This window comes from Anas acuta, chromosome 12 (genome assembly GCF_963932015.1).
Source record: "Anas acuta chromosome 12, bAnaAcu1.1, whole genome shotgun sequence".
NCBI lineage: Eukaryota > Metazoa > Chordata > Aves > Anseriformes > Anatidae > Anas > Anas acuta.
The window spans coordinates 15,608,543-15,632,546 of NC_088990.1; the positions used below are offsets into that span (position 1 = coordinate 15,608,543).

Below are 24,004 nucleotides of genomic sequence, written 5' to 3' on the forward strand. Positions count from 1 at the left end.
CCGCGCGCGCTGCGCTGATTGGCCAGCGCCGTGAGGGCGGGCTCGGCCGACGAGCGGGCGGCGGAGCCGTCACCCTGAGGGGCACCAAGATGGCGGCGGCGGAGCAGCGGCCGCAATGGTGGGTGCGGGGCGCTCCCCGCTGCCCCCCGCCCGGCGGGAGCGCGCCTCAGGGGCGGCGGCGAGCGGGAGGCGCGCTCCGCGCTCACGCTGGCACCGCGGCGGGGACGCGCATGCGCCCGGGCGGGGCGGGGCTGGGTGGGGTCTGAGTTCCCGCCCCGGCCGGGGACTGGGCGGCGCCATTTTGTGCCGCTGGGCCTGTGGGGGGGGACGGGCTGGGGCTGGGGTTGCGCAGGAAAACGCTGCAGGGTACTGGCGTTGTTTGGAGTCAGTTTTTTTAATGAGTGAAGGAGGCAGAATTAAATCTTTCCTCTTGCTTTTCGAGGCAGTTCGGGAAGATGCGTGTTGTGTACACTGCACGGGAAGGGCTTCATCCCAAAGCCAAAGCAGCCTTCAGGTGGCACGGGCTGGCTGACAGACGATCTCCCGTTTGTGAGGAAGCACAAACAGGATGGCTGTGCTTTTTCTCCAAATTCTAGCAAGTTTACTCTAGTGGAGTTTGACTAATGAACGTCTGAAAGCATAGAACTACATCAGTGTCCCTGTAGCCGCATCTAGAACTTATACACAGAATTAATTAAATTGTTCTGTTTGGACCATGAAGAAGGTGTTTACTTAACTACTAAAAACCACAAGGGAATTTGACACTGCATACATAGCCTCTGAGAAGGGAAGGGTGAAACACTGTATAGGTAGTTGCGAATTTTTAATAATTAATGCTGTTCGTTGTTCCTCGGGGTCAGATTTGGCCTTCAGTTTGTTGTATGTTGCAGTGTGCTTATTTTGTTCTTTATTATCAGGGATATTCCACCAAAAAACGGCAGTGAAGTATTTTTCTCGCATGAAATTTATGAAAAATACTCGTTGGCTCCAAGTCTGTCTGAACTATGGAATTTATCAAACAGGTATATTATATTTTTTTTTTTGTACATTCTTTGCTCTTCATAGGTACTCTTTTGAATTTATACGTGGTCATAGTGTTTTGCGAGCATCCTGGCTATGGAGTGATTTGTTAATGGCTATGTGGGGCAGCAGCTGGGCTCTGCTTTCCTGGTGTGAGCCCACACAAGGGAGGAGAGTTTAGGTTGGGACCTCTGGCTGGTCCTTACTGTCTTGGAGAATGGGGCTTATATTTTTGGGAGGGTTGTTTCATTTTGGTGTTGGATTCATGTGTGGGGTTGGTTTGGTGGTGGTTTTTTTGGTGTGTTTTATTTTGGCTTGCTTTTGCATACCAAAGAGGGCTGAAGCACTCAATCGTGATAAAGAGTCTGTAACCCATGAACCAGACCTAATTCTTTTTAACAACTGCTGTCAGTCTCTTGTCTTCTCACTTTCTAGAAGGCTGATGTTTCTATGCAGTGAAATCCTTTTTACTTGTGTCTTTTGGAAGTAGCTAGCACTGTTTATACAGAAGCACAGCAAGTTAGCTGCAGTGGAGGTTCAACTAATTCCTTGGGTAATCAGGAAACTATATAGGCTGTTAGCTGAAGGATGGGAAGTGAAATGCTGAGGACACAAATAATTTTGGCATAGATAGTACTATGTGCTGCTGGATTTCAAAAGCTGGAATATTGTATTTAGGCTATTGCCTTGTTTGTTTGAAGAACAAACAACTCCAGCTGTTAGGGAGGTAGAACTGAAAGCTTTTCTTGATGGATGAATATTCACATTATGGAAAATGGGGATGGAAACTCCAGTAGCTGTTGTGCTCTAAGTGAGGAATTTAGCACGTGGAGAAGTAATTTGTTCCAAAGGGAATTGCTGTGTTTTCATTAACTGATACTGAAAACGTGCTTCGTAGGGGAATAGATTTCTCGCCATGTCCTACATCTTTAGCTAGAGAAAGGGATTTAAGTATTTTGCCTGGTTTATTTATGTTGGAATAACTCTCCGTGTGGTGACTGAGATGAGCACAATCCTCACAGGGTATTATTTGTTACTGCTGTAGGATTCTTCCATTCGATGAGGTTAAAAAAAACGGGCGGGGAAGGAGTTTGGAGAATACATGTCTGTACTTAGGAGTGTGGTTATGTTCAGTTGTGTATGGTAGAAGAGGGTTTATACTCAGAAAGAGGTTGCAACCCCAAGAATTTGGACATCAGTGGAACTGGGTTGAGTGGCCATTATCAAGATCAAGAAGAGAAATGTAACCTGTTGGGGTAAATATGAAAGTAAAAGCTGGAGGAAGCACATCAATTTGTATATTGGGGTTTCTGATAAATATTTACGAAAGCGTATGTTCTCTCACCATAGAAGCTGTGGAGACAGGTTGCTGATAAAATGAAGGGGAAAAATTTAAGCCGTCAGCTTAAATAAAGTATAATGCTGTAAATATGGACAGAAAAGCTCTGTCAGATTATTTTGGTTTGCACCCTGATGAAGATTGTGACAGCACTGCATACTGAAATGATCTTGATGTGCTGCCATTTCATTCAGTGCTGAATATAGCCAATTTAAGCTGCTAGAATTTCTTGACGTTCTTACATTGGCATATCTGAGTCAGCATCTTGTTGCTGCTGCAGCTTAATTAAATTTGCCAGTTTGTGCCACAAGGATGGACACGTTCTCATATTCAGAGAGACAGCTGTGAAGTATTATTAAGAACTGTGGACGTGATACTGTTGGGTTTGAATAACGCCTGAGATGTTTTCTCCTTCTGGAACCGTATCTTAAAAATATGCTTTTTCCAAGATCAGCAGTTAACATTCATTTTGTTAACCTTAAATATTTTCTTTCTAAAAACCACTTATTTTAAATGGAGCAGGGCTAAGCTGGTCTTCACATACTGGAGTTGTTTTAAAAAACAGATTTATAACGCTGTTACTTTGTTGTTGTGAGGGATGCTAATGCTCTTTACCTTAGCCCGGTGCCATTTTTGGCAAATAATTTTAGCACTGTTCAGAACTGAAAAATGAAGTTTGTGTACTCTATTCTTAGCAAAAATCTTTAAGGAGATCTGGAATTCCTATTGTGACAGTTAAGTAGGTTTTATTATTTTTTTTTTTTTTCACAGGGAAAGAAAAGCTTTTTCTAGGTAGTCTCTCCCCTTTACAGACATAACTTCAACTCATAAGTTAGGCCTCTCTTGAGTGCAAATTTTCTGAATACCACACATCAGCTAATGAGGAGATGTTGAGGCTATCGTTTCATTGATGTGTTTCCAGAGCAAAGAATCAGAGTTTCATATATAGCTTTTAATCTCAATATTAATTATACAAATGAATATATACACCTTTTAAAAAGAAGTTAAAAACCTTTTTTTTGGGTCTTGAAATCAATGGCAAACCTGCTGTTGGTACTAAGGGTTAGTCTGATGGCCCAGGTGAAGTTTCAGAATAAGAAAATTCTTAGGATTTAGGCTAGGAATTGGAATAGTACAGTATCACTTGATGCATTTTGCTGAATTTGAAATTTAATCTTGTATGACTGTCTTTATTGGTTCTGAAAAATATTACTCTTCAGGTGAAAAGCCTAAGTTGTTTCACTTACTATTTTTCTTTCAGAGTGGCAAAGAAAAATGTGGAGGCATCGGCAAACTCTTCAGAAAACAAACAGACTTGTAACACACAGGCTGCAGATCCACTGGAGGTGGATGCTAAATCCACAACTGATGATCATCCTTTTCCAGAGCCTAGACTCCCCTATCCATTTACTTCTTGTTTGACTGAGAAGGAGCAGAAAACATACTTATATCTGATGACAAAGTTCTCAAAAAAAAACAACCATTTTCCACTCAATGCAGCAAATCAAAGAGAATTACTCATGTATTTGGTAAGCTGTATGTGTAGATTCATACACACATGAATGTCACAGAGGAGAGTCTTACAATGTAGCAGAAACATTTTAAAATTGAATTTGTTATAACTCCCTTTAAACCTTCATTGCCACTCATAATACCATATTAAAAGTATTTGGGGTAACATTTTTAAATAAAGGGAAGTTTTTTTTTTTTTTTAAATTGAAAACTATTGTCTTTTTTTCTTTTTAGCAGGAGCTAAAATGTTTCATGTTGGTTGGTTGTATAATTTTAGCTGAAGTGCATGTGGTAATTAATCAGTAAACGTTTTAGAGCCATTGCATTTGGTATCCTGTGCTTCCTTGTAAATGCCAATTCCTTTGCTTAGTGCTGTATCAGTGGGAAAGTCTTCTCTGGCCAAATCAGTACTTACTGCATTGTTGCTATTTACACTGTAATTGCTTATTAAGTCAGAGCTCAGATAACCTCACTTTGTCACTGTAAACTTGCTCCAATAGTGTCTTTTAACCCCCCCTCCCCTCCTCCCCTCTTTTACTTCTTTTAACCACCAATGCATGGTCAAAAAAAGCTTGCTCTGTTTTCCTTTGTTTTTAAAGGAAGTGGGCCTAATCTTGCAAACGTGTTTTTTAACTTGTGAAACTGAAGGCATGCAGAGACTTGCCAGATTGATCATGAAATGGAATCTGTGCCCTTCCTTATACCCATTGCCTGTGCTACCTCTCTGGAAATTTGCTGTTTACATACCTAGCCTACAGGTTTCCACTGTGACTTAAAAATGAGAATTATTTTTTCCCCTCCCCAGCAAATGAAAGAAGCAGTAAACAATGAAGTTGCAGAATTTATGAAATTTGCTCAAAATGCTGCAAAAACCTGTGTCCAAGACTACGATAACATCTCTGAAGATGCAGTACTTTATACTGAGGTAATTGTTAATGCCATTTTAAATTTGTATCCTTCTTAAACAATCATATTGAAATTGTGATTAAGATGCATACACACAGCTCATGGGATGTGGTGTTCCCAGAACTTCTGCTGATTCCATGTCTGGTTGAGCCATGGAATTCCACTTATGCTGTCCAGCGTGAGTTGGCCCACAGTTCAGATGTAGTCAATAAGATATGACACAAGTGAGGTCATTGAATGCAATACTGTAGAAAGGTATAGTAAGTCATCAATGTGAGATCCTATTGGAAAGGAAGAAATCACTCTTTAAGTGCATTTACATTGACAATCTGAAAATAAACATACACTACTGGAGCACGCATTGAGCAGAATGTTAAGCTTTCCTCCAAAGTAGTATGTTACAAAGTCACTTTAATCAGAGGTTAATCAGGCTTTAATCATAACCATCTGCAAGTTCATGCTGTGTTAAATATCCAGTCTGACAATTTTAAAATCAAACATGACTGCAATTTATATATCATTCTTGGTTTAATAACACATTTTGGGAAAAGAATTCCAGAATACAGATTTGATAAACTTTCCCATCACGGGTTGACATTCTGTTGATTTTTTTCCACATAGTATCACACTTTTAATTAAAAAGTGGCCTAGTTAAATACTTCTTGCTAAAATTTGTCTGTTCTACTAAGTACCGTATCACTTTCTTTTACAGAATAAACCAGAAAAATACATGTCCTTATTACAGGGTAGAAAGTATAGTTAAAGTCGGAAGGATTGATTTTATTTCATGAAAATACTTTATTTTGTGGGTTTTCATGTACAAGATAATTTTTTTCTCCCATTAACACAGTTTGGAAACGTGATGACAAAAATCATGCTTTAAAAAAAACGTGGGGGATTTATGATTTCATGTCTTACAGTTTACAGCTATCTTAAGCGATAATAATCAATCTTAATTTCTCAGAACATGTCTCCAAACTTTGAAAGTAATCCGTTAGATATTTCTGTATTCTCTACAGGAAGAATATTGAAATGGAAGTATGGCAACTGCAGGAAATAAATTTATTGAAACTCTTATGAAAGACACAAATGCTTAAAGGTTTTGTTTGTTTGTTTGTTAGGAATTATTCAGTGCTTGTATTGGACACGTGAAAAAGTACCCTGAGTTTTACACGCTCCAGGAGATCATGAGTATCATGGGAGGAAAATTTAACACACAGTTGACCTTTAGGCTGGAAAAAAATCTTCTTGTAATGGTAATATCCTACATATACTTGTTGTTCTGTTGTTATTCTCAAATAAGTATATTTGTATTCGGACTATGTTATGCCAAGATTGAATTTGTTGTTAAGTAATATCCAATGCTTGGTTAGGGATTATAACTCAGTGAAAAGCATTTGAGTAAAAATAATGAAATTATTCTTGGCAGTAAGGCTGTTAACCCCCTTCGTTGTATGCTTACAGCTAAAAATTGTATATTAATAGTCCTTTTTTTCTTCTTAACATAACACTAACTTGCACCTGCATAAATTATTAATATATTTCATTACAAAAATGTTGGGTCATCATGATTTCAGTTAAAGTTGTTTCCTGGTGTTGCTCTATTTTCTTTAAGGGCACAGCAAGATATGGTAAAACGTATTTCCCTACCATGCCTGTTCAGCTGCCCACAGATTATAAAGCTGTTACATCTTTTATAACTCCAGATAAAAAGGCTTCTATTATGCAAAATGTAAGTAACCTTTTATTGTCATTTTTATGGCATGTATTGTAGTAAAGAGTGATTTGTTTCTTCTTATGTGGCAGCATTGTTTCATTATTTTCGTCTTCATCTTAAACATCTTGCAGCATAGAAAAATGTACTGTGTTGTTACTTGGGTAGTATTTCATGTATAGCAATCATACCATCTTTGAAAATCAACTTATGGCATTTTTGAGCTAGTGCTTCATGATGGGACTTCTCTTTTCTCTCTGTGAATCATTAGAGCAGCCCTTTAATTAGAATACATTGTGAAAGCTAGATAGAATTGTTTATTAGAGTATTATTCCGTTTAAATTTTGCTTTGCAATTATAAAGCTGGGGTGTGGGTGGGGGAAGGCAGGTGGGTGAAGGTTTGTGATTTAAACAGTCCTGACAATAAGAAAAAATACTTTAGACTGTTTAGTTTTCTGAAAAGTATATTACATTTCCTTAATCTGGAAATCTCCTTTGCTAAACAGCATAAACTCCATGTCTGAGTTGAACAACTTTTCCATTCCACCTGGTTAAGTACCTGCTGTTGCTGTTTGTGTTCATCCTCAGAGGAAGTGGATTAGTGTTTTCATTCTGTATGATTTGCTTAGTTTGACTGGTTATTCCAGATAGTTTGCTATCCACCTATTTAAGGATTTTTTTCACATATCAGAAACCAACCTCTCAACAGAGACAGTGCAATTGCAAAGACGTTTGTTGCTTAAGAAAGCAGCAGAGGTGACACAGGAGAATGATTTACCATTGAAGGTGTTAGAGCTGTAAACTACTATTTCTCAGGTTATCTCAGGTGGCAGAAAAAAGAATATGGCTAGATGTTCCTATGGCTAGAAATTCTCTCTCACGGCCCTTAGGGCTCCTGTGCTTCTATTATCTCCACAGTTCTTAATTGTTCTTCTGCCTTGTGAGCATGCCCAACCTCTTCTTTTCATGGGAACCTGTATTCATAATTTTTCTACTTCTGTCATCTCCGTTTATATTTTTCATGTTTTTATATTTAAGGTTCTTTAGAGATAATTTGTATTCAAACAACTGTGCAGTTTTAATTGTGCTTTCCTGTTAGACTGCTTTATGATGCTATTACTTAACTTGTATGAACATCTGTAATATATGTTAGAATGAATGTGTTGTTTTTTCTTCTACATTGTACTCCTATATTTTAGTATCCTCCAAATTCCTGTTTGACCTAGTAATTCAAATTAGTAGGAATTAGGAGAAAGAAAATAAGACATTTTTCCTTATGCTGAAAGGTGGAACTGTAGGATTCAGACAAAAACCTTAAGGAGAGTTGTTGTGCGTGTGTTTTTGTTTGTTTGTTTTTGTTTGTTTGTTTTTTAAACGTTTTCCTTTGATTCTGGTGGTATTTGGGCTTCTGTAAGGGTGCAAGTTAACCCATGTTGTTTGGTTGGTTTTGAATTTAAAATTCTATGTCTTTCCTAAAAAACTTTTCAATTCTAACTTTTTCTGTTTAGGATATTAGTTCAGATTCAAATGCAGAAAAACTTGCTTTGAAATACTCTCCTCAAGTTGTTTTAAGTAATCAGTCATTATTTACTTTGCTGAATAACCATGGACTAAATTACAAGGAACAGTGGGAAATTCCAGTTTGTGTTAAGATGATCCCTGCTGCAGGTACAGTATATTTTTTTCCAAAAACTACATTTTTGTCCACGAAGTCTTTTATATATTCTCATAATCTGTTTTCAGCTGACTGAAAAACAAGAAATCAGTATGACCAGTAAAATCAACTGAGGGAAGGGAGAACATAGTAGTCTGGTTAGTTTACACAATAATAAAATAGTTTAGTTTGGGTTAATGAAAATCATAATTGTAATTCTAAGTTCAGATTCTTAACCCTTTCTGAAGAAGCTGCCCTCTACAATGTATCTATGAATGTCTCAAGTGCTTACATGTTTTTAATTAAAAAAAAATAAAAAAATAAAAAAAATAAAATCTGGCTGATTCAGTTCATACATCTCAAAGGGTAAAAATCGGAAGTAAATGATTTTCAAGTGTAATCTGGTAATTACGAGTCATATACCTATGCTTTTTAAAGAACAATGGTAATTTAAGTGCAGTTATCATAAAAAATAATTTTCACAATCCATTGATATAGAATGCCATCTGTTATCAAGGAGGAAGGCTAATAGCAAGGTTATGTCATCATTTTCTACACCTCGTTTTCCTCGTTACTGAGAATAGTCACAACTGCTATAGGTATGGCCATTAATGTTGGGTTTGGAGAGAGACAGCTGTTTTCCAGTTGGGGAAAAAAAGTCAGTTGAATGTCCTTTTGCTTCTTAAAACTGTAAACTCTGCTCCTTGGTAGGAAAAAACTGCATGGTGCTGTTAATACTATCAAATGAACAGGTTTCAATAAGATAAATAGAAACTATGGAGTTTTATTTAAATAAAAAAGAACAAGAGCAAGTGCCTTCCTGAATTAAAAGGTCCAATTCAGATCATGGAATAATGAATATACTCCATGAACATTCATTATTTATTCATTTTCCCAATCGCAACGAAAAATGTTTTGACTAATCGTATGAATACTATACTTTTGTCAAGCACCCCATCGGTAATTTGAATATAGAGTGCTTGTTACCCCTTTTTTTCCCCTCCATTATGAGTATTAGTAATGAATATTATCTTGAAGTGTCTGTTGTGTGTACTTCACACAGATTTGTATGGCAAACTCTTGGATAATAGTAGCTAGCAAATACCTGCACGTTTTACAAGTTTTTAATTTTTCTACAGAAACATTTAAGTACTTTATCTGTAATAATGTGCCTGACTCCTTTCGTTTCAGCTTTATGGTTCTTAAGCTTAACTTTTAGATTCAAAGTTAACAGCCAGTGGGGCGCTGGGAGTGTGTTAGCATTACATAATGTTTCTTAAAGGGTTTCTTCTCTGTATCCATTGCCCACTCCCCTCACCCCTACATCTCGCATTAGTGTTTTTATTTCTTCTTCAGATTTTTCTAAAACAGAGATAGCATGGCCCACCCGTGCCATTGATTACTATATAATATTGGCCTGGGTATTGTGTTTGGTTTTGGATGAATTTATTAATGATGTGTATATAAGTTATAAACAAAAGAGAGTGGAGCAGCAGAGCCCTAATCCAGTCACTGAGTAGAAGAAATGTAAACTGCAGCCATTACTTTGATGTGATATGAAGAATCTTGAATCCTTAATTCTTACTTAGAAATTCTCTATGTAGAATTGCGTTTAAACTGTAATCAACTGTTAATGTGTTCTGTATTGCTGCTTCAGGATGATCATAATTTGCACTATATCTGGACATACTTCTATTTTCCATTGATAGTGAATGAGAGCATAATATCTAGTGTGAATGTGGAATGGATTTGAACATATTTGGAAATTCAAAGGTTTATTGTTTAAATTGTACAGTGGTCTTTTTTTTTTTTTCTTCCTTTTAATAAGAACTCAATGACTTCCCTTTCTTGAAAAGATAGCAAACCAGCTAAAGTGGTTTACATTGACTCACCTCTTCTGAAAAAGGAAATGACAGTAAGAGAGAGGAACCAAGTCTTCCATGAAATTCCAATGGATTTCCTAGCAACTAAGAAGTCTTACATTTCAGTTTCTGATATTTTGATGGACAAACCAGCTGAGGACAATCTACTGCGGTGGGAAGTATGTAGCTTCACATTTTCTTTGGGTAAAACAAAATGAAACAAACAAACAAAAATCCTACTAGGTGTTGTGGTTTAACACAGCCGGCAGCTAAACACCACACAGCCATTTGCTCACCCTCTCCCCTCCCTCTCTGGGACGGGGGAGAGAAATGGGAAAGTGAAGCCTGTGAGTTGAGATAAAGACAGTTTATTAAGACAGGAAAAATAATAATAACAGTAATAATAATAACAATAATGATGATAATAGTACTACTAATAATAATGTGTACAAAACAAGTGATGCGCAATGCAATTGCTCACCACCTGCTGACCGATGCCCAGCCTAACCCCGAGCAGCCGGCCCCCACACCCCGGCTAGCCACCCCTATATATTGTTTAGCATGACGTCAGATGGTATGGAATACCCCTTTGGCCAGTTTGGGTCAGCTGCTCTGGGTCTGTCCCCTCCCAGCTCTTGCTGCACCCCCAGCCTGCCCACTGGCAGGACAGAGTGAGAAGCTGAAACATCCTTAGCTTGGTGTAAGCACTGCTCTGCAACAATTAAAACATTGAGGTGTTATCAGCACTCTTCTCATCCTAAGCCAAAACATAGCATTCTACCAGCTACTAGGAGGAAAATTTAACTCTGTCCTAACTGAAACCAGGACGCTAGGTTATAGTTCTAAGTTACTTGTGTCTTAATAAAAGCAAGTTTAGCTTTCCTGTAGAGTTTCTCTACTATTGAGGCACAGGCACTGTCTTTAAAGATGTCTGTTTGTCGAGTTCCTTTAAATGCTTCCATTTTGTCTTCAGCTCAGATTTAATGTTTACTTCTTTAAAATATATTTTGACTGGTTTATTTAGGAAATAAAGGTCTTATGGGCTTTTCTTCTCTTTTGAAAGGCCTTTCAATACCTATGGTTTAAGATATTCCACATGAAACACTGGCATTTTTCATTAACAGCCCCTGTCTCCCAACAGTCAGAATGTGGATAGTAGAACAGTTTTCAGGTTTCCAACTTGGCAGTGTCTCATTTGTGACTCATACATTCTATTTATTGGCCTGTTTGATTGTATTATATTTATCTTTTTCTCCCTGTGTGAAGATGGCTTCTGATACTTACGAATACAGGCAGATTCCTCTTCCAAATGACACAGGAATGGAGTTTGATGATGATGTTACAGAACTGGAAACTTTTGGTGCAGCTGTCAAACCCTCAACGACTTCTAAAACAGAAAATACTTCTACAGTTAGTAATGCTGTTAAAGTTTTGTCACATGACCTAAAATTAGGAAAGAAAAAGACATCCACTCTAAGCAGTGGAGCTGAACAGGGGAAGACCTCAGTTTCTGAGCAAGGAGTTTCATCGTATTCCAACATACAGTTTCCATCACGTGGCATTCTATGCTTCAGCCCTGGAAAAGACTCATCTCATAAAACCTTTCAGTCAGAGGAGGGAGAGTTGAACAAAGCACAGCATGTCATGAACACGAATGTATCAGACAATGAAACAAAATTAAATACTTCATCTAATGCTGTTAGTTTCAAGAAAGAGTCTGATCCTGCGCACAAAAATGAGACATACACTCCTTTATGCAGTAGTGACACTGATGAAGATCATTTGATAATTGATACAGAATGTAAAAACACTGATTCTTGCAAAACAACTGTACCAAACACTGTTTCTCATACCTCATTACGGACTTCCAAGTCACCTTCCCCCACCCAAAATCCATCAGCAAGTATGACTGATTGCTCAGAAGTCATCGATCAGGGAAAAAGTGCTTCCAGAAAGCTAACAAGAAAGTTGTCCAAAGAATTTGATCCTGTGGGACAGATTTTAAAAATGCAAACAGAACTCCTTAAGTCACCTTCCCGAAAAGGTCATGAGCAGCCATTAGTGAGCTGTGATAGTTCTACTGCTGTGCAAGCTCATGTGCCTCCATCTCCAAAACTGTCAGCAACCTCCCATGCAGAAACTTTGCCAAGTCCTGCCTGCAATCCCAGTGGCTCATCTAGGAATACCTGGACATGGCTTTTTCAGGGCGTGCCAAAGAGTAAGTAACAGTGTTCGTTGGGTATTGAGTAAAATTGAGACAGTTCACTAAAACTTAGGAGCAAAAACATTGTAATTCTTTTGTGTGAAGAAAATCCTAATAGTACTTCTGTTATGTTTATTTGGATATGATTTTTTAACAGTACCTTTGCACCACTATCTAAGCCCGAGGTTTGAGCTGTTTCAGTAACTAATAAACGGATGGCAGCTCTCAGTAGACATTCATTCTAAGTATGTTTTATACTGAGTGACTGTGACATAGAAAACAGCCTTTCAATTCTATTTGTATAGAATGGTCTGTTTGTGTAAAAAATACAATAAGAAGGATAAAATATGGGGGAGTATTTAATAATGTACTCTTCAGAAGTTACAGTAGACATTTTCCAAAATCATTTAAAAAAAAAAAAACACAAACAAAAAAATAGAAGTGACTTCTTGTGCCTAATGAGCAGGCCATTCACCCCCAAACTATTGTCAAACAAAAAAGCCACCGTGAGAGGGGAAAAAAAGCTAATTAGCCTCATGGTGAGGTATATGCAAGTTTTGTCATTTTCAATTTTATTTTTTCTATAGGAAAGCTGCCAGATGAACTTCAGATGCTTGCAGAAAACCCTTCAGAGTATAAAGCACCTCAGGATGGCAACCTTGTGTATAAGCTATTCAGTTTGGATGATCTGTTATTACTTGTGCGTTGCAATGTGCAGAAAGTGAAGCCATTGCCACATTCCCATAAAAAGAAAAAAGATCAAAAGGTACAGCATTTTTTGTTCAGGGTTTTTGGTTGGTTGGTTTAGTGTGGTGGTTTTTTTTGGTTTTCAAGTTGTGCTCAACTGTAATCTGTTCCTTAAGTATTATTCCATTTTAATTGTATCTCTATGGTGTACATCTTTTTAAGTAAATATTTGCTCTAGGAAGAAAAGCAACTTTTTTTTTTTAGCCTACTTGATTAGAACAGATAAATGTAGTTTTGCATTTTTTATTTCAGCTATATTTCAGTAATATGATATATCATTATACTCACATAAAATCAATTTGAACTATTCTTAAAAGTTAATGCACCAATTAGTTTTTCACCAAACATTTTGAGGTTGTTCAGGATCACAAGTACATTGCTTGAAAAGACTGTGGAATACATTTTAGCAAATTGTTCATCCTAAGAGCTAAAATGCTTCAAGTACAAGTGAAATCTAAATATTCCTTTTTATATCAGGTCCTCATTACATCGGGAGAAAGAAAGCTTATTCTGGAATTCTCAGTAATTCATTTTTTGTCAAGAGTCCTCACAATCATTTGACAAATCTGATCTGGCATTTCCCTCCTGAAAATACCAGAATGGTGGTAGGCAGGTATACATATGCTCTAGGAGTTGTTTATACTCTTGTTGAAATAGAAATTGGTCTCAGTAGCCCAGATTACTTGTTAAGATTCTGTGCTGCAAATCGTTATTTTGAAGAGTTATCCTAGCTTTGCTGTCCACTGCATGTAAAAGCCTGTGAATGGCTGCTTGGTTTTCTAATCAGAATTTGAACACTGTTTATTTTTGAAAACTACTGCTGGAGTTTAAACCTTAGTTTGTCAATTGAGAGAGGCTTATATTTTCTCTGTTAAACATGCAAAGGTGAGGTTCTGACAAGGTGACTAAATGGCAGAATTCTAAGAATGAGCAAATCAGTATAATTATGTGTGTTTTTTCTTAAATTCCTGCAGAGGGCAGTAGAGCATAGAAGTGGGTACTTCACAATAATACAGTCTCAATATTATTTGTAAAAGCTTGCCTAGGCTTCCTTCCCCCTGTTCCATTTCACCTTCCTTTAAATAGTGTCTCCATAGCCTTAAGCTCATAGCTTGGGTTTCATAAAACATGAGCCATTACATGAAGTCCTTGGCTTAGTAGAAAAATATATTGATTATTAGTGACAAAATGTAGTTCAAGTGCAGTAATCATTTTTTTTTGACAGTCAGTGCTGATTTTGCGTGTATTTTCACTTTTGTAGGTTGTTCCAATATTCCTGTTGCCAAAACTGGAATACCAAGCCTATTATGGTGTTGAAGCTCTTACGGAAAGTGAAGTATGTCAGATGTGGACAGAGAGTATGTTGCATTCTGCATGTTTATTTTATATTGGTAAGTTTGTGTTGATTTTTGCTTAAGAAACATGTATGTCTGAATGCTCATGGAATAACATGAGAGAAGTATTTATTACAAATATATTTCACATGTCCTTATTTAGTTTCATTTTCTAATTTAGATTTTCACTTTGATCTTAAATAAGTTTTGTGTCTAAATTTTTTTCCATGTGGTGATATTCCAACTTTGGTTTTGGATGGTTAGCATCCAGTAATGTTTTTTTCAATAACTGCATGTATTTGCCCTTCAAATAAAAATGTATCTATAACCCTGATTTTAATTTTCAGAAATTAGTTGTCTTTATTATTTCTTTTTTTTAGTCATATACAACATGAATTACTGTGGTGTAAGGGTTGTAAAAATACCTTTTTATGAGATATGTTCTATAATACGTTTTATCATTTTGTGAAATCATTTTAAGTGAATCTGTTATCACATACCAACAGTGGTGAAGAACAGACCATCAGGTGTGTGGTTTAGAAAATACTGATTTCTCAAGCTTTGAATCTTTGTTATGGGAAAGGGTCAAATGCTACTTGTTTCTTTTTTACAGCTGCCAATAATGTTTATACTTCTACACTGATAACATGTAGACAGATAAGATAAGAGAATGAGGAAAAGCAAGCAAGATAAAACTAGACCAAGTTTTATTGCTCAAAACTATGAGAAATTGAAAGCTCTGAAAAGAATATACTTATGTCTCAAAATTAAAGTACTGAAAATAACTTTATGCTTTTGCAGAAAGAGAACAATACATAGCATGAGTTTATTGAAAACTTTTTATAGCAGTTGTATTGCTCAGGAGCTTTGAACACACTTACATGATCACACTTACATGACCACATTTTCCAGATTTTCCATTGTCCATATCTAACTGATCCATTAAATTTTACTTCCTAATAAGTGTTAGGACTTGAAACATACCTATCATGGGGTGGCCTTCATACTCTTTGTCCTGTATCATGCAGCAGATGGAAAAAAGATGATGTAATAATGTCTATGAATGGGAAGTAATGTGTATTCAGTGAGAATGAAGTTGTAAAAAATCCTGTGTAGAAGAGATTACAGCCGTAAATCAGAGCATAGAAAATAAAAATACAATAAATTGGGGATAAAAAGCATGGACATGTTAGCAGAAATGTGTCTTAGTGTAAAGACCATTTTGTGCAAAATCAAAACTTAAACCAAACAATCTAGGAATTCAGTGTTATAAGGGTAACTTCCTTAACAAACTTGCAGTAAAATATGCTGTATTCATGTTTGTACAATGATTCTTTTAGAAGGCAAGAAATGTTATGCCTAGTAGGATACGTACTGTTTTGTGGAGAAAAAAAAAAAAAAGGTACGTATAAAGAACTTGGCCAGATTATTTTACCAAAGTTTTTAATATACACATATCTTTAATACCAATTACCTCGTAATTAATAACATTTTAGAAGGAAAGATCTGCAACAATTAAAGAAGTTAGCCAAAATGCATCTTAGACTACGTTTGGTGCTTGCTTTGGGGTGAGGCCAATCCTGTTTGTACAGTGAATGAATGTTCTGCAGCAGGGCCTTGCTTTCCTGTTGTAGAAAGATCTCTGTTTTTATGGTTGTTATGGTAGCAGCTGTGGCCTGTGGTTGTCTTAACCTTTCCACTTCTGCGCTGAATGACACTTTTTGCTCTTGATGACTCATGCCAGAATGCTATTTTAGAAATGTTCAGTTAATTCTTTCCTAATTTCTACTTAGAAACTTTGCATCTTATAATGGAAGTATAAGGTTTGTGGGAAATCAGATACGTTTTAAGTGATAGTTTAGCTGATAGAATCTCTTTGTCTGCTCTCCATATTTATAGAAAGTTTTTTCTACTTTCTAAGTTTGAAAGTAATAATTGATGTGGGTTTCCCCCCTCTAAAATTCCTCACAAAGACAAAATAGTGACAATAGTGACATACAAAGTTCTCCATTTCTAGTTTATATTGACATACTCTACTGAAGCTTTTTTTTTTTTTTTTTTCCTTTTTTGTGTAGAAGAACAGTACTAAACTGCACTGAAATTTAGCCCCTTCAAGAAAACTTTTTATTAGCTTCTCTGGAGGCACAAGCAGTGTGAGGAAATAGGGAAGCTTGTAGAGGCTGATGATTGGCTTACAGAGCATGCAGGCTGAAAGAATGCACGTCTATCTAATCTTACATCAGTAACAGGATACTTAACATATGGCTAGGGTGCAGAAGTTTGCATACAGCTCACCCAGCCAACACCCCTTTACTGGGGCTCGCAGGAATGTAGGAGAAAAAAGTCTGTGTGCTGCAGGAGTTGTTCTGGCATTAGCAGTCACCCCTTCCTGATTCAGAGGTTTCTTAGTCTCCGCTGTACGGTGCAGATTCCTGCTAACCATGAAACGGGTGTGGAGCCCTAGGCAGGCAGGCTTTGATAGACGAGCTTCTGACAGGCTCTCTGTTGTGCTCAGGAGAAAGTGTCCCTGAGATTGAGAAACACTAGTTATTCCAGTCTTGGTTGTTTGTCAGCTCTTGGATGTGCTTCTTCCAGCAGCAAAACCTGGGTCCGGGAGGGGCGGGCTTGTAGGAGTTAAAGTGGTACTCCTAGCATGTGGGGCAGGCCTCCTCCCAACTATTTAACAACAAAATATACATATGTATATATATATCGATTTATTTATTTATTTTCTAATGCTACACAAATGGACTCCGAGAATGTGATTAACTTTTGATACTGACAGAATATGTGGTTTATTCAGGTAGGCAGGTTGGGGGCTCTGGATTTTTGGTACCAACATGTAGTTTCTCATAGAGGTAGGTAAAATAGATGCATGGAAGTCAACATTAAGTTTTGTGAAAAAGCATCTGCCACAGCATTTAATAGGAAACTGTTGCCATGTTCTACTTCAGGCTTCTTTCTGCTATGGTTAAAAATGTTAAAAGTCAGCTGTAAAATTTTGCTTTTCAGCTGATGTTTTTGGGGAGCTGTGAAAAACATTGTGGCAAGTGTCCTGGTTTAGTTAGACACTTCTTTCAAATGGCATGTTTTTTTTTCCTGAAACACAAGTGACAATTCTCCAACAGTGATAATATCCCTGTATTACAGGCAGCTTAGAATAGGGTGAATGTCTCGTTGTTCGTTACTCTGATAAGTGCAAGTAAGACTACTGCTATCATGTATTTGGGGTAAACAGAAAGACAGACTTGAATTATTCATCCTCTTAGATCATACTACAGTATGAAATTTTTAACATGAAACATGACCTATCGTAAAGGAATTTTAAAATTAGCAATAGTAAAGACACAGACTTAGTGCTCTTCTTGAATTCACATGATAGTACACCTGTGAAGACATGAAAAAAATGTTTAAAAACTTATTTTTACCATTAATAATGCAGTACCTGGAAAACTTGCCACCTTATTCAGATAGTTCTGAGACTATGTAGATCTTAAGTGAACCCTTTATAACTGAAGTTTTGAGTGCTTAGCAGACATCAGTGGTAAGTTGGTTAGGAGCCCTTGGATCTTGAAAGAACTACTCACAGTATTAGTAATCTTTTGTGTTGCTAGATGGAAAGTTCTTTGGACCTTGGCCAGTGCCCTATAATTGTCCGGTGTTCTTCAGTGGTATTACTCTGACTGAGGAAGGAATCTCGTAGCTCAGCACAGTGACTCAGCAGTGCTGCCAGCTCAGGAGATGAGAGAGAAAACGGAAGTTTACCCATTGCCTCCTGTGTAAATTGCAAGATGTGCTATCAAGTGGAATTTTTTATTTCATATATTCTCATAGACTTATAGTTTGTGCAAAAGCAGAGATACTATTTTCAAACAGAGTGTGCCATCCTCCAGATGGCAGAGCACATTGCTCGGTTGGTTGCTTTAAGACCCCTTACTACTCAAATAAGAAGTCCTGCATCTGCAGAGGGAAGTAATCTCTGTCACATTTCCTAAACTGAGGACTTGTATTTTGTTTAATCAGTTTAAAAAAAAAAAAAAAAAAGTGATAAGCTTTGCTGATTAAAGATGGAAATGCTTCATCCCAGATACTATTCTTCAATTGGCATTAAGTGCCCAAGTATAGTTTACCTTCACCTAAATAGAATAATACTGATTTTTAAATAAAGATGATTTGAAAACTGATTGGAAAAAATTGCTGTATGGTAACTTACTGAATGTCAAGTATTTTCAGTCAGTCACTTCTCAATTATAACATACAGTAATATAAATCAGGTATAAGTAGTTCATAGATTTTTTTTCCCAGCTATGCTGTCAATGAGTTTAGAATGGAGAAGATTTTGATTTGACAAGACACTAATAAGGAATGGAGAACACATTATAAAAAAATAAAATTACTTCAAGTTTCTTTTCTTATAGTTAGCAATGCAGAGTATTAATCCTAGGTATTTAAGCCTTATACAAAATACTGATATCAAGAAAAGCAGTAAATGCACTGGTATTTAAAAGAAACCAGATGTCCTGGTGCCTTTTTGAAAATCTAGTAAAAAGAGAGTTATTACTTGGTCATCTGACATCACATGTCAGATGACAATAACAAATTGCTGAATAATGTTTATCCTTGAATGTGAAATGCTTTGGCTTAGCAGTTATAATAGTACAATTGAAGCGTGTAGACTACCTACAAGAGCAAATTTGTAGCAAGGCAGTTAATTGTATTGAGCAGGTCATTTTTATTATGCTGTCTTTTCCTCATTCTCCTCGTGGGAACTGTAATAGAACAGTTTTCTGGGAAAATCTCAACATGAGAACTTGGCTTCATAGGTCACCACATCAATGTACAAGCTACGGTAATGATCTCTATTGCTTATTAAGTGAAAATTTGGGCTAAAGCATTCCTCTCAGCAGTTATTATAAAAATGTGTTGAGGAAAGCTTTGAATTGCTATTCCTAGCTATGTCAAAGATAAATAGTCTTTACCAATTTGCTATGAAAAAGGCCGGAATAGTAAGCTGTAATTTTAAAAAAAAAAAAAAAAAGAAAAAAGAAAGAAAAAAAAAGAAAGGCAAAGATATCCTCACAATATGAAATAACATAAATGTTCAGATACCATATCAGAATAGAAAATGAGGTAAATTAAACACCGAGGTAAATTTACCTTAAAAGATAAACTTGGGTGATGTGTACAGTGAGGAAGCCTAGTGTTAAACGCATCAGAAGAATTTGGGAAGATACAAATAAGCAGACAAGATTAAGGCCATGGCAAAATGAAGTTACATTTGCTAGACCTCATGCAACATGTGAGATTTACTGGAATCATGGACATTTCCCTGATTTAGAAGACAGTCCAAATTCAGTTACCCATAATGAAAAGCAACTGAACTGTACGTTTTACTTTCATGTACTGTGCAATAAGTACTTTTCACTGCTCTACAGTGTAAAAGAGCAAAAAATTGTATTCCCTTTAAAAAGCATTAGGTCTGCAAGTTATGCTTTTATATTTGGTTGTTCTTTCTTTTTTGAAAAAAAAAATATGTATTGATATTTTACAGGGCGTATTGATGCTTTTACATCAAAGCTTATTATGCTAGAAAAGATTTCTCCAGAAATATTAAGAGAAAAACTTGGATTGATTAAGTGAGTATTTTTAGTAGTTCTTTAATAATGAATTTGAAATTATAATTAGCCTTACAAGTAACTACTTTTTTATTTCTTTTCCTTTTTTACAGGCCTGCAAACTCATTGAATATACTTCATCACATTTTGAAGAAAGTGTCTGAGTAAGTTCTCTATTCTTACTGGCCATATTTATTTGCAGTGTTATCCAAGTGATCCTATTTCTTCTGTAGAATAGTTGTCTACTCTTTGATTTTTTGGAGGATTTTTTTGGATACATGAAATATTTTAGATTTTTTAGGTCTAGCACAGCATAATGTAATACCATGTAAAAGTGTTCTTAGGGTTACAGTTTCTGTGTAAATGATGCAAAAGAATAAGAGCTTGTTTCTTATGAAACACTTACTCAAGAGAGGAGGCTGGACACTTCCAACCTGATTAAACAGGAGTAAGTTGTAATACTATGTATGTATGCTGACGTTTAGAACTTGAACTTTTTATTTTTTTCATATTCTTTTTACTTTATGTGTAGCATTAACACTGACTGTTATGTTCCCTTCTGCTTAGTATAACAGCTTATGTTTTTTTTCTGTACACCATTGCAACCTTTCTTCTGTTTCCTTTTTTTTTTTTTATTTATCTACTTCAGGGCTTTCAGTCTGCAAATTTTTCCTTTTTTTTTTTTTTGTGAAGCAAGTTTCTTGCACTGTGTGAAGCATCTTAATTTGAATTACAGACGAGTTTTCCTGCACTTAGTAATTTCTGTGGCTTTGTAATTTGTCACTAAGATTTTTTATATGGGCAGTTGTTTGACGTTTATCTTCTTGAAAACCTGTTTAATCCTGTGTGTATAAAGCAATTCTGCTCTTTGGGTCTATCCATATAAGCATTGTGCTTGGTAAGATGCTGGTTAAATAAAATGTTACAGTTTGCTATAAGTGGGCAGTTTTCAACATATGCTTAAATGTTTTGTTGAAACATAATGTAAGTAACTGATGACATACATTGATGATAAATTTGTTCATTATAAGTATATCAGAAAAATATAAATCGGCAAGCATTTATGAATACAGTTTAACTCACTCATTTTTGTCCATAGTCGTTTTGTGAAATAGGGACAGATAAGTAAATACCTAAAGTTGCTTTGTTTCAGCATTAGAAACTTACTAGTCCTGGTCAAATGGTCAGATGAAGTGAAACAACAAAACAAACTAATAGTGTTTTTAATTTTTATATCTATCTTTTCAGTTTGCAGGAGGGCTCTTATCTATTGACTCATGCTGCAGGAGATTCATCAGTTGCAATCTACAAGAGTTGTCTTGACAAGGCAACGAGAGCATCGTATAACTTACATAAGGCCCATTGTGATTTGCCCACAGTACCTGCCACATTGTCAGTCCCTTGGGTGCCACTAGATCCCAGCCTCCCTTTGCCCTATCACATGAATCATGGCAGAGTGCCATGCACCTTTCCACCTGCACCCCAAGAATCCATGTGGAAACACAAGGTCAGTATCACACTTAATGGAAAAACAGATCACCAGTCTTGAAATTATCTATTTTAATCCACTGGATGTAGCTGATGAAATTATCTGTCATCTCTGGGGGTATGAGAGATCTTTTAGACTTATGCATCTACTGCCAGGAATAGGGATGCCTTTTTCCTGAAAGGTATTTCAGCTGGGATTCGTTTTACTTAACTTTTATGGAAAAGCAATATTGGAGCTTGTTATACTTTCAACAAAGGGAAATGGAATACTTTGTGTAGATCTACCTTTGCACCGGGACAGGCCTCTTCAGTAGACTGCAGGACTCATGCTGTAGAGTTATTTTCTCCCTAATGACTACAGAAGTATAGATGATGAGCACAGCTGTAAACAGGTACGGTCAGGTGAGGTGAATTCTACTCGCAGAGGTCTGTTCTATAAGACATTATATTGAACTTTTATTCCAGTTCTCTTCTAATGTGTTTTTTAAAAATGCACCTTTTTCCCTGTTCGGCAAAATCTCTTCAGAAAGGAGTTCTGCATTGTTAATATTAGTTAATTGTGCTGTTGGACACCAAAAATAATGTAGCATTTGCCTTAAATAAAATGTTTGTAATTTTAAGACTTTCAGTGCAACTGAAACAGATACAGTGTTTCCATTTATAAGGATTTCCTAGTTTTGCTTCTGAGGGTGCTTTTCTTGATGTATTTTATGTATGGACATGTCAGAAGTAAAAAAAATAATAATAAAAAAAATCAGGCATTATTTTTTTTCCTTTTGGTGTAGATTTGCTGATTTGTTGAAAACCCACATGCTAACTATGCCTAGCTTAGTGGACTGTGGGATACTTTTTATGCCAGTTGTATGTTTTACCTACATCCTGACCTCATATGAGGGCAAAACAGAGCAGTTTCTAATTATGTTGTGTGCTTTGGTTTCTGCCAAACGGAAATCCAGGCGTGTGGGCAGATCCCACTGGTGACAGGAAGACCAATTGTGCCTGTCACCCAGTCCAGATACAGCCTCTGAGGCTGGCTGGAATGAGAAGTAGAGGGCAGCTCTCTGCAGGTAGTTGTGTGTCTATGCTTAATACAGATTTAAGATTATTAATTCTTTTTTTTTTTTTTTTTTAACGTGCCTAGATGACGGGGGTGAAAGGGCAGTCGGACACACCCTGTGAGGGAAAGCCAGTAACTATGGAAACAAAAGGCAATCCGGCTAAGCCTGTTAGAAATGAAGGTGTGGCTCCAAAGAAGCTGAAGAAGATTTACTGCAAACAAAGAATGATGAAGAAAAAGTGGAAAATGAAGTAAAATACAAATGAAGTAGGAATAGCTGAACTGTGCTAAGTATGGGCTGGAAAAGGAGAAAATGAAACAAGAAATCTGAGGCTTTCTTGCAGTTTCAAAGGAGCCAGAACAAGCTGGCAGGGGAAACAGCTCCACAGCCATGTTTAAAACACTGAAAGAGTCTATAAACCTTAACCCTTTCTTACCTCAGTGCATACATTCAAATTAAAATCTCAAGTTCAGTCAGGTTTGTTTTGTTCCTTTTTTTAAAGGCAGGTGTCTGCAGCTGAGAAAAGAGGAGAAATGTATATTCTGTCTCATTATTTCCACAGAAAAACTGCGTCATGAGGAATGAAACAGTGGTTGACAGCAGTATCTGATGTCAAACAATAGCAAGAAAAACAACTTTTCAGTTCCCTTAATTCAAGAATCACTACGTATTTGTATTCTGATATTTTAAAATCATATTTTGCTTTATGTGATGTAAATAAGAGATTTAATTAGTTTATCATTTTAGCACAGTGTCTAACAATTTTTAAATTACATAAAAAAATACAGTCTTTTTTAGGGTGGTGTAGCAGCTGAGTCTTGGGGAACAAAAGCTGTGCTTGTTTGAAGACTATGTGCTATAAATCTGCACTAGGAAACTTAGAAGTATAGCAAAGTTTGAAACAGTTAAAGAGTATTTCTATGATTACCCAACACAATTTCCAAGAAGTTTGGATTCCAGCATGTCTTCAAAAATTAATATTGCAGTTTTTTACTGTATTACTGAATGGCTGCAGCCTAAATATTGTATCAGATTGCGGGTGGATATACTATAGTGTTCGTCTGAGGTATTAAGGTTTGCCTTAGGTCATTTGATAAAAAATCACCTGGACTATGCTGTGCCTCAGCAGTTTACTTAAAATTTACAGCCAGTCTGACAGACTGAAGTTAATAAAAGAGAGTATTTTTATTGTTTGTGAAAAGGCCATTATAAAGCATGTTGTAAGCTGTGATGCATCTGTAACTAACGTGAGGAAGATAATATTAAAGCTATTCTACAATACTGACTTCCAAAACAGAATTTCAACAGAAACAATGTTAGAAATTGTGGCTGCAAAATTATGTTCTCAACTGTAGCTTTTGCTTTCTATCTTTTGGACTGCAGCCTAGGTCTTCCTTTATTAGAAGTAATGATTTTAGAAGAGCTCACAAATTCTTGAAAGTTTCAAGAATGAAACCAGTGAATTCTTTCCCATTTTGGTATTTTAAATCACACTACCATTTTAAAATGTCTGGGCCACTTCTTTTTTTTTCTTGAATGATATTCTAGTTGT

General features: G+C 36.4%; 1 protein-coding gene and 1 long non-coding RNA gene across 3 annotated transcripts in view; one reads left to right on the forward strand and one right to left on the reverse strand.

The window, feature by feature from the left end:
- Positions 1-24,004, reverse strand: part of LOC137863093 (uncharacterized) — a 508,128-nt gene that overhangs the window by 458,743 nt on the left and 25,381 nt on the right. The window lies entirely within an intron of this gene.
- ICE2 (interactor of little elongation complex ELL subunit 2) lies at positions 18-22,924 on the forward strand. Of its 2 annotated transcripts, none has more exons than XM_068695950.1 (15): positions 18-118; positions 918-1,022; positions 3,621-3,888; positions 4,677-4,796; positions 5,899-6,033; positions 6,393-6,509; positions 8,000-8,159; positions 10,002-10,186; positions 11,274-12,225; positions 12,798-12,976; positions 14,219-14,348; positions 19,843-19,927; positions 20,020-20,070; positions 21,155-21,413; positions 22,536-22,924. In XM_068695950.1, the coding sequence occupies exons 1-15, from the start codon at positions 90-92 to the stop codon at positions 22,704-22,706; spliced, it is 2,946 nt and encodes a 981-aa protein (XP_068552051.1). In that variant the 5' UTR covers positions 18-89; the 3' UTR covers positions 22,707-22,924. The 2 variants fall into 2 exon arrangements, with proteins under 2 accessions (XP_068552051.1, XP_068552052.1); XM_068695951.1 differs by lacking the exon at positions 18-118 and adding an exon at positions 332-366.

What these genes read in the sequence shown, in the direction of transcription:
- ICE2 (XM_068695950.1), top strand. Translation starts at nt 90, where the DNA reads ATGGCGGCGGCGGAGCAGCGGCCGCAATG. An exon ending in ATGCAGTACTTTATACTGAG is followed by an intron (nt 4,797 to 5,898) that starts GTAATTGTTAAT and finishes TTTGTTTGTTAG; the next exon opens with GAATTATTCAGTGCTTGTAT. An exon ending in ACAATCTACTGCGGTGGGAA is followed by an intron (nt 10,187 to 11,273) that starts GTATGTAGCTTC and finishes CCCTGTGTGAAG; the next exon opens with ATGGCTTCTGATACTTACGA.